At 67.4% G+C, this 9,721-nt stretch overlaps 1 protein-coding gene across 5 annotated transcripts; it reads right to left on the minus strand.

The window, feature by feature from the left end:
- Positions 1–1,428: 1,428 nt before the first annotated feature.
- Positions 1,429–9,511, minus strand: RUSC1 (RUN and SH3 domain containing 1). Of its 5 annotated transcripts, none has more exons than XM_048225190.2 (10): positions 9,409–9,511; positions 7,280–8,989; positions 5,898–5,996; positions 5,675–5,751; positions 5,407–5,581; positions 5,230–5,335; positions 4,990–5,036; positions 3,932–4,484; positions 3,371–3,499; positions 1,429–2,152 (listed from the first exon to the last, which is right to left on the minus strand). In XM_048225190.2, the coding sequence occupies exons 2-10, from the start codon at positions 8,643–8,645 to the stop codon at positions 1,984–1,986; spliced, it is 2,721 nt and encodes a 906-aa protein (XP_048081147.1). In that variant the 5' UTR covers positions 8,646–8,989; positions 9,409–9,511; the 3' UTR covers positions 1,429–1,983. The 5 variants fall into 5 exon arrangements, with proteins under 5 accessions (XP_048081147.1, XP_026340992.1, XP_057171147.1 ...); XM_026485207.4 differs by having other exon boundaries at positions 7,280–8,731; positions 9,409–9,507; XM_048225191.2 differs by having other exon boundaries at positions 2,014–2,152; positions 3,364–3,499; positions 7,280–8,731.
- Between the last annotated feature and the right edge of the window lie 210 nt (positions 9,512–9,721).

The raw sequence follows: 9,721 nt of genomic DNA on the forward strand, positions 1-9,721 counted from the left end.
GGCTCCTTGCTCAGCGGGGAGCCTGCTTCTCCCTCTGCTGCTCCCCCTACTTGTCCTCTCTCTCTCTCTCTCTCTGACAAATAAAATCTTTAAAAAAAAAAAAAAAAAGTTGGCTGCAAGAGCTGGATGTCTGTCCGCTCCCACGAGGACATAAGGCTCTCCTGTTGTTCGGCAAATCTTGTCGTGGGTACAAAAGCAGCACGTGAGCAGTTTTTCTTAATTTAAGTATTTTAATCTTAATTACGTTTTAAGCATTAGTATCCACTACAGCTGTTCTAGGTAATATGTAAAAATAAATTTCTTATTCACATTTGGTCTATCCCATGATGCTCTGCAAGGAGGTCCGTTAGTCCTACCACCTCCACAAGCCTGAGCCGCATTAGGCTGTGACTACAAATATCACCAGATCCCAGCAACGCTCCAGCAGTATTGTTCCAGGCTCCTCCCCGTTGTTAGGGTGACCCCGTCAAAGCCAGCGCAGGGGGACAGGAGTCAGGACAGGGCAGGCGGGGTCCTGGAAAGCACGCACTCTGTGATGGCACACAGGAATCATGGGTCACCGTGCACATTGCACTGTGAGAAACACTGGACCCAACGTCAAAGTCACGGTGACCTTCCGCATGTTTACTGTTTTACAGTTTCATGATAAAAATAAAAAGCAATTGGAGAAGCTGCATCATCTTGAGCGCTCAGACTCCCAAGGCTGCAGCTAGCGGTTCCCGGAGGCTCTGAGTCCAGCCTGGGAAACGTCATCCCGGAGCGGACCTGAGACGTCAGGTCTCACAGCCGGACGGCAAACAAAAAGCAAAACTAAGGAAGGAGTGGAGGAGTAACAAGAACTGAACGGGGACACTAAGTCAGGAAACGGTGGACGTGTGCAAGCCCACTCCTGAAGACGGCTCCCCTCCCCTCTCCTGTCGCCCGCCTGTTGTCACCTTGACCCAAGTTCCCGAACATGGAGGACAATTTCCAGGGTCCTTTCCCCTGTGTTCAGCTCCTGGTTCTGTTTCCCGACTCTCGTGTCTTCTCGCCTCCTGCAGACAGTCACTGCCAGTGAGTCCCCAGCCTACCCCGGAGCTCGGCCTGCTCTCACCGCGAGACTGAGACTCATCAACCCCGAACCATGTACCAGAGGCCACGTCCGTGCACTTTCTGAAACTGCATCACTGCAGAATGCGGACAGTAAAACCTACCACTTCTGCAACCCTTTAAGCCCTCCCGACACCTCAGACAGGGGTCTTGCGAGCACAGGGGCAAGGCCGGGGCCTGCCCACGCCCCCCTATCTCCTCGGGCTCCTACCCTACCGGTCTCACCAAACAAGGCAACCCTGCCTCGACAGGGGGCCGGTAAGGACTGAGCACGGGCTAGGAAGGGGGCCTCTCCCCCTCCCTGCAGCCTCTGTCCCGACACCCAGTGACACACACACATTCTGCTCCCACACTTTATTGGGACAAAGGAGGGGACAGGCAGACCAACACCACAGACCCACTACCCAGGGGGTCCGGACTTCAGCACCTGGCACAGCATGAGTACGTAATAAATACAGGCAACGTGGGTGGCGCGCAGGGCGGGGGCGGGGGGGTGTCCATACGCAGGAAGGACACACGAGGCCCTTCCAGTCTCGGAAACGGAGGCGCACGCAGTACTGGCACAGTCCACTCACAGACGAAGGAGGCAGAGGGGCGCGATTTCCATTGTGCAGATGGGAAGGGAGACGTTTCCTTGTGCAGGTGGGAAAGAGGAGAGAGATGGGGGGAAACTCCTTTTCACATTTTGAAGAAGAGCAGATTTCACCTTACAGATGGCACGAGAGGGAAAAAGGAAAAGTTGGTCTCCCATCTGCAACGACGGACGTGGGGGGGAAGAGTCATTTTGCAGACAGGGTAGACGTTTCTGCCGCGATCGGTGTCACAGGTCCATGGCCCTGGGGCCATTCCATGCCCAGGGCGCCGGAGGGAGAGGCGACGCGACAGGTGCTTGGCCTAGAGGACGAGAGACGTGTACCCCACGGGCACCAGCCCCTCCACGCCATTCTGTCCACAGCGGAGCCAGTCCTCGTCCACAGTGGCGACGACTCGCAGCACCTCCCCGCGCCGGAAGCTGAGCTGGTCTGGTCCCGCCGCAGTGTGGTCACAGAGCGCGCGGACGGCCCTGCGGGGAGCCAGAGGAACGGGCTGGGATGAAGCGAGGTGGGCGCCCGGCTGTCCCCAGCGCGCCTTCCCCACTGCGCGGGGCGTGCGCCAACCGGGCTCCGGCAGAGGCGTGGGGACCACCCATCGATGTGTGGGCTCTACCCGGGGCCTGACCCTTAGCCGACTAGCCGAGGCCACCGCACTCCTCCGAGGCCTCAAACCCCACCCATGCAAACTAAGCGACTTCTCGGAACCCTCCCAGCCAGGCCTCCTCTAGGCCCCCTCAGGGGCAAACACACCACCTTCCCCCCCAGGGGCTGCTGCTGGCCAACCACGCAGTGTCGCCCCCAAAACTTGTCTGCCGCCCGCATCCCTACCACTCCGCCCACCCTCCTCTTCACCTGCATGACCGCCGCCCTCCTAGGGCTGCATCCTCGCTCTCTGGACCACAGCACGGGGCCTGGTCACCTCTCCCCACCCCGTCCCTCCTGGACTGCCTGTCCCCGCCCGTTCTCCACCCCACGCTCAGAGATCCTTCTACAACACAGGCCAGCATTTCCTCCCCGGGCTTAAGACCCTTCGTGGGCTCCCAGGGCCTGCGCAGTGAAGTCCGGTTCCTTAACCCACCTGCTGAGGCCTCCCGCATCCCGTCACTGAGGCCGACATCCTCACCCCACACAGTTCCTCACCTCCCTCCTCGGCGCACCCGCACCACCACCGGGCCTTCCCTGAGCCCCGTTCTCCCCTCCTAGGGCAGCCACCACACAACCGGAACTGCGCGCTGGCTCGCTGAACCTTCACCGGGCCCCAGGCGCCAGGAGGGCGCTGGCTCTGGGCGTCTGCCCCTCGCCCCGTTCCCTCCCACAGCTTCATGCTGGGCACGCAGTACTTGAAAAACATCGTCACCGAAGCAAAAGTCAAGAAACCTAATTCCGTGGACTGAGAACAGCCAAGTGCAGCCAGACTCCGGAGCAGAGGCAGCCCCCATGTCCAACCTGAGCAGCGCGCTCCCGGAGGCACCTGCCGCCCTGAGCGCGGGCGGACACAACACCGCAGGTGCTCCCCGAAGCAGCGCGCTCCCCAGCGGCCCTGACAGACAGGACAGCTTCCCTTTCAGAGAAGGAGACAGGCCCAGAGACAAGAGCTTCACGCCGACAGCAGGACGAGCGTATCTGACCCCACAGCCCAAGGCCCTTCACGCCGCCCCCCACCCCCCAACACGAAACGCACCCCCCACCTGTGGGTCTGCACCACGCCCGCCGTGGAGGCCTCAAGCTCCTCGGGAGGCGAGAGAGGCTCGGGAGGGGCCCCCCGCTTCACCAGAGCCAACACGCTCACTGTCGGGGGCAGCCAGCTGGATGGTCTCCTGAAGGAGAGGACATGGGGCCACAGAGGTCACCCGACCTCCAGGATAGGACCCAAGAACCCAGGACTGGGAGGTGGGAAGAGGCTGAAGGCCCTGATGCAAAAGAGATCAGGAGCGGGTCAGGGCTGAGGGTGGAGTGGCAGCTGGGGCCGGGCCCCTTCGGGGTGATGAGGGAGGTGACACCAAAGAGCAAGAGCGACCTATGGAAGGTCACACCGCTTTTCTTTTTGTAAAGGACCAGATAGGAAATATTTCTGGCTTTGAGGACCAAGCGGCGAAATGGAGAGCGTGATGCCAGCACTCCCCTAGCAAAAGGACCGCACGCGGAGCTCAGGCCCGTGGACAAACAAGACAACCTCGGGCTTAAGCGATCCCTGCAGGGCCAAGCTGGGGGGCCTGCGGCTGTGAGGAGGGAACCGGCTACCCCAGTACCTGGACTTCACGGTTCCTCCGTCCGTTTCCGTGAGGCCCCCCGGCACTCCAAACAGCCTCCCCAGCCACACGCCTCGGCCCGGTGCCGTGTCCTCTGCGGGCACGGGCCTCTCCTGCGGGCCTCCAGCCGCCGTCCCGGGACGCCACGACCTCCACCGGGGAAGCGGGAAGCCCTCGGTGCCCCCAGAGGCGTAGACCCGGGAGGCCTGGGTCAGCTGCTCCCACCAGCTGCCTGGTGTGGGGGCGCTGGCAGGAGCCGAAGGCCCGGGAGGCGTCTCCCCGGAAGCCCCCCGAAGGCTCTGGGCCAGCCGCCCCCCCCAGTGCAGCACGGCGTGCACCGTCTGCTGCAGGGCGGGGGGTGAGCCCGGGGCGGCGGCGGCCGGGGGCGGCGGGCCCAGGGGCAGGTGGTGGTGGTGCTCAAAGAGCAGGTCCAGGTGGAAGGTGAGCACCGACAGCGGCTGCAGCAGGAGCAGCAGCTCCGTGGACAGGGCGGGGCAGCCGCCCCGCGCCAAGGACAAGAATCCGGTGGGCAGGTACAGCAGGGACAGCAGGCCTGGGGACGAGCAGGCCGCCATCAGCCTCCCACCCAGCCTCCATCTATGCTGCGAACTGGGGGTCGGAGCCCACGGCCCATAGAACAAGGGGTGACACTGAGTCATGGGAAGTTGGGGGACCCCCCTGGAGCAACGGTGTGGGAGCGCTACCCTGGAGCCCCACCCAGCAAGGCCCCAAGGACGAGCGAGCGATCCTGAGGGGGCAGGGGGGCGGGAGGACAGCAAAAGGAGGCCCTGGGGCAGGAGGCCCTGGGACAGGACTGCCCAGGAGGCGGGGGAAGAAGGAAGAGGTGGATAAGCACCACTCCGGGGTTCCAGGGAGGACCTGGGTGTCTCCCACTGTGGGGCAAGGGGACGCACTGAACGTGTGAAGCACAGAGTCGTAGAAGTGGAGACGGGGGATCAAGGGCGCTCTGTTATCACCAGGACCAGAGACACAGACTGCCCCTCCCTCTCTTCCTCCCTCCCAGACTGGCACCCCACCCTGCCCGCCCGGTGTCTGACCTGCATCTTCCTGCAGGCTGGAGAACCACAGCTCCAACTGCTTAGTGCTACAGAGAAAGGAAAGCGGGAGCCTCAGGACGGTAAGGGGCCCCTGCCCCTCTGGGTGGACGATGGGGGACGAGCTTCCAAGAGGTACGGGGGCAGCAGCACCGCGTCCACACACACCACCACCACCCCCTGCCCGTGACACCCGCGCGGTCCCCAGGCCGTGGGAGGGGCGCCGGGAAAGCAGCCACTCACTTAAGGAGGCCCAGGATGAAGGCGTGGAAGCGGCTGCGGCTGCTGCTCAGCGGGCCCAGGCGGCTGACCTGGCCGTACAGGGTCCCCAGCGCACGGCTGCTGGCGCCTGCGGACACCGCGCTGTCAGCCGGGCCCAGGCCGCCCCGCCGCGCCCGCCCGCCGCAGCCCGCGCCTCACCTGGCTTCACCGACGCCTCCACCACGCTCCAGGGGCTGCTCCTTCGCTGCCCGGTGATGAGGTCCTTCCGGAAGGGCTTCAGCCCGTCGGCCACCAGCGCGTGCAGGGCCGGACACAGGGTGGTCAGCACCAGGTGCCCCACATCTGGGCTCAGCCGGCTGTCCCCCAGCTGGGCCTGGGACGGCACAACGGACACGTCCCAGGTGCCTGCGGCCGCCTCCCCCCTACGGGTCGTGCAGCCCCAGGGCCTCCCCACAGGCACCCTCACCTTCTGAACCAAGTTGCGGGCGGCCCCGAAGTGCGAGATGATCTTATCCACCGACGCGCTCACGGCGATCAGGAGCCCTGCGAGGGGCGGGCAGGAAGCGCGCGTCCGTGCGGCGCCCGCGCCCGCGCCCAGCCCGGGGCCCCTGCCGCCCAAGCCCCGAGCCGAGGGCCCAAAGCAGCAGCAGCTGACCCGGAAGCCGGGGTCAGGAGTCCGGGCGTCCTACCTTTCTTCTGCTCCTGCAGCTGGCCAGTCCCGCTCTGGGCTTCTGCCATCCACCGTCGCTGGGCCCCGGGGGCGCCAGCGAACGACCAGGAACTCCGGGCTGGGGTGAAGGAAGAACGCGGCAACGCTTACCAGGGTGACCCGAGGACGCCGGGCCGGCGCACAGGTCTCCCTCAGGTCCGCAGCGCCCCGGGCCGGAAGCGAGCAGGGACAGAGCCCGGGGCTGGGCGGGGCGCCCCGCGCTCGCCGTCCCCTCCCCCTCCCAGGCCGCTCGCCCACCTCCGCCCTGTCTGCCCCGGGCGGGACTTCGCGCCCCGCCCGCTGGGCTCGTGGAGGGAGGGCAGCGCGGGGAGCACGTGGGGGGCCGGGACCAATGGACAGACAGACAGACCGACGGGAGTGGGAGGAGACACGGAGGAAGAGGCGACCCCGGGGTCGGGAGGCTGGGAGGCGCGGGCGTGGGTCCACATGGATCCGGCGCCCGCTTCTCCCCCACCCTCCCGAGCGAAGCGGGGGCCGGGCCCCCAGCGCCCCGACACCGCACAGGCCCCGGACCGTGCACTTGCTGGCACCCCCTCAGCCCGCGTCCCCCACGCCCGGGCCTCGAGGCCAGCCCCGCGGCGGGTGGCGGGGCCAGATGCCCCCCGCTGGCGGGCGGGACCGCGCCGCCTCCCCAGAGGACGCTGGGGGCGGAGGTCCGGCGCGGGGGGCGGGGCGACCCCCGCGGGCGAGGCCGGGTCGGTCTTACGTAGCCTGGGCGGAGGCGGCGGGCTCCTGGTCCGGCGGGGGGACTTCGGCGGGCGCGGCGGCGGTGGTAGCGGGGGGGCGGGCACCTGGCGGGGCGGGGGGGGCCGCGGCGGGGAAGGTGCTGCTTCTGGGAAAGAGCGGGGACAGCAGCAGTGCCAGCTCGGGGCTGGCCAGGCAGGGCAGGGCCCCCCGAGCCGGGGGCGAGTGGGCGCCCACCGGGGACAGGCGGACGGGCAGCAGCTGCTTCTGCGGGGGCCTCGGCGCGCCCAGCAGCCGCAGCCCCGCGCGGGGCGGGCCGACCGGACGCGCCGGGAGCGGGTTCCCCACCGCGCCCGCGCCCTCCAGCAGGGGGCGCGCGGCGGCCGCGGACCGGGGGGCGGGGGGCGGGGGAGGCGGGGGGAGGCCGGCTGCAGCAGGGGGGGCGGGGCGGCAGCCAGGCGGGGCGGGCGGAGAAAGAGGGAGCAGAGAGTTAGTGCCGTAGCCCGGCGGCCCCCCCGGGGGTCCCCTCCCGGAGCGCTCGCTGGCGGCGGGGGGCGGGCGGCACGGACGCGGAGGACGAGGCGGGGGGCGGGGAGCGAGGCCGCAACCCGGCCCCTCCCCGCCTCCCCCCACCCGCGGTTACCCGCGGCCGCTTACCCGCACGGCCGGCCTGCGCGCCCGGCTCCTCGGGCTCCCGGGCGGCGGGGGCCTCCTGGCCAGCCGCGGGGCTGCCCGCCCTGCCCTCCTCGGGCGGCCGCTCGGCGATGGGCTGCAGCCCCGGCCGGTTCTTCCTTCTCCGCGGTGGCACGGGCGGGGGCGGGGGCCGGGGCGGCACCAAGGCCCAGCCGGCCGGGGGGTCCCGGGGCGGCACCGGCGGGGGCGGGGCCCGGCTTCGGGAGCGGAGCTCCTTGAAGGTGGTGACTTCCCGGGGCGGGGCCGGGGAGCCGCCCAGCGAGCCGCTAGGGGGCAGCTCGCAGTCGGGCGAGAAGACGATGAGCCAGTCGCTGCGGTCTTTCTTGACCTGCGGCACCAGGGGCAGCCCTGGGCCCCGCTTGCGCTTCTGGGCCAGCTCGTGGAAGGACGTGATTGTCCGGTGGGACGCCGGCTCTTCGCTGACGTCACTCCGCCACCCCGCATCAGCTTTCCCCGCATCTGTGTTCGAGCTATCAGTTACTCCTCTGGTGCTTTTCCAACCGGAGTCGAGTTTTCCAGGTTCCGTTTTCCAGCTAGAGTTAGTATTCCCACTGATCGTGCAGCCGGAGTTATTGTTCTCCGTGGTTTTCCAGCCCGCGTCAGTTGTCTCCGTGTCAATTTTCCAAATGGGGTTGATTTTCCAACTTGGTTCGGTTTGCCCAGCGTCGGCTTTCTCATCTTCCGCCTCTGGGAGCTCGGAGGAGGTGGGGAGGTCCTGCTCCCCACCGTCGTCCTCTTCCTCTAGCCCTGGGGAAGGGGGGTCTTGGCAGGTGGTCAGGGCGTTGCAGTTGGAGTCCAGGTCAGGTCCCGGTGGGGAGGATGCCCCGGAGCAGGAATCGGGCGAGCAACAGAAGCTGTCGGGAGAGCAGGCGCCAGGGCCTGCGGAAGCCAGTGGGGAGCCCTGCTCCAGGGGGATGATGCTGGGCTGAGGATGGACGTCCCCGTCGCCAGGGAGGCTCCGCGAGTACACCGAGATGGGGGACTCGTCGGGACTAAGATCTGAGCAGGAGCTGAGAGAGGAAGAGCAGCCCGGGTCCGAGGGAGAGGCAGCCCCCTCTTCCTCCTGTGCTGGGTCTTGCCGGTTTTCTAAGCCTGGCCCGTGCTCCTGGCAGCATCGGCAGGGCACAGCTGGGCTGTTGGAATTGGCGTCCACCAGGGCCCCGCTGCAGGGCCCCCGGCTCTCCTTGCCCCCTGTGTCCCCGGGGGGAGGAGATGTGCTCAAGGGCCCCTCCCGTAGCTCAGGACGGCGGGACAGGTGCAGGCCCAGGGAGACATGCTGGAGGTGAATGTGGTTGAGGTTGCAGAGTAAAGCCCTCTGAGGGGACAGCATTGTGCCGGCGGCGACGGGACAGCCGCTGGAGAATCAGGAGGATCGGGCCTCTCACACCCGCCTACCTGGCAACCGCAGATGCAGACCTGGAAGACAGGGAGAGTGATACCCAGCCAGAGAGGACGCGAGCCTCCAGAAGGACACGGAGGTGATGGACAGCGGCAGCAGGCATGAAAGGCGCCGGCTGCTTTGGACAATATTTAAATGAGACGCAAATGTCCATCCACTGACCGTTAGTTTCCACTGCAGTATTTGCAGGTGGAGCCGAACGGAGCCCCCCGGGACTGGGGCGGGGAGGTTCAGAGAATGCGGCTGCGCTCTGGATCTCCGTGGAGGTGCGGGGGCTTGAAAAAGGATGGGGCCCAGAATGGAGTCCCGGATCCTCTCTGCTGCAGTCTGGCCCTGCACCGCACCCCCCTCCCCACTTCCCCAGCCTGCCCTTCACTCCCAGGGGAAGGGGCCGAGGGAGGCCCCGCCCAGATGCTCTGAAACGGGGTGGGGGGAGGCGCGTCTGGCTGGCTAATGCAGGAAAGGGGCGGGCGTGGGGGCAAAAACGGAGCAGCCGTCAGCGAGTCGGGCCCGCCGAGCAGGTGGGCCAGCCGACCCCGGCAGCCTTGGCGCGTTTAGCCATTCTCTCCGCGCTCGTCTCCGTCACCCAAGCGCCACCCCACTCCTCCTCTGTGAGATTTTACTGCTCCCCTCTCCCGCCCCACCGCGCGGGCCCCGATGCGTCCAACCACACCCATGGCCGAACCTCCCTCACCAGGGTCCTCCTGCAGCCGCTGCGGCTGGGCTCCTCCACGACTCCCAAGGTCCCCGCCGGACCGCACCGACTGGCAGGGGGGCGCTAGGACGACCAGCCGGCGCTGCGCAGCCGCGCCCCTTCACGCAGGGGCGGGGCGGGGCCCGGGCCCAGCCCCCACCGCTTGACGTCGTGCGTGTGTCACCCACCTAGGCCGGCGCGCAGCTTTCCGTGCCGAGGGGTCCTGCAGGCAAGCCCCTGGTCCCGGCTTCCGCGCGGCCACCCCCAACCCCGCCCGCGGCGGGCGGCGCTAGCACAAGCAGGCACAGACCGA

Source organism: Ursus arctos, unplaced genomic scaffold, assembly GCF_023065955.2.
Source record: "Ursus arctos isolate Adak ecotype North America unplaced genomic scaffold, UrsArc2.0 scaffold_2, whole genome shotgun sequence".
Taxonomy (NCBI): domain Eukaryota; kingdom Metazoa; phylum Chordata; class Mammalia; order Carnivora; family Ursidae; genus Ursus; species Ursus arctos.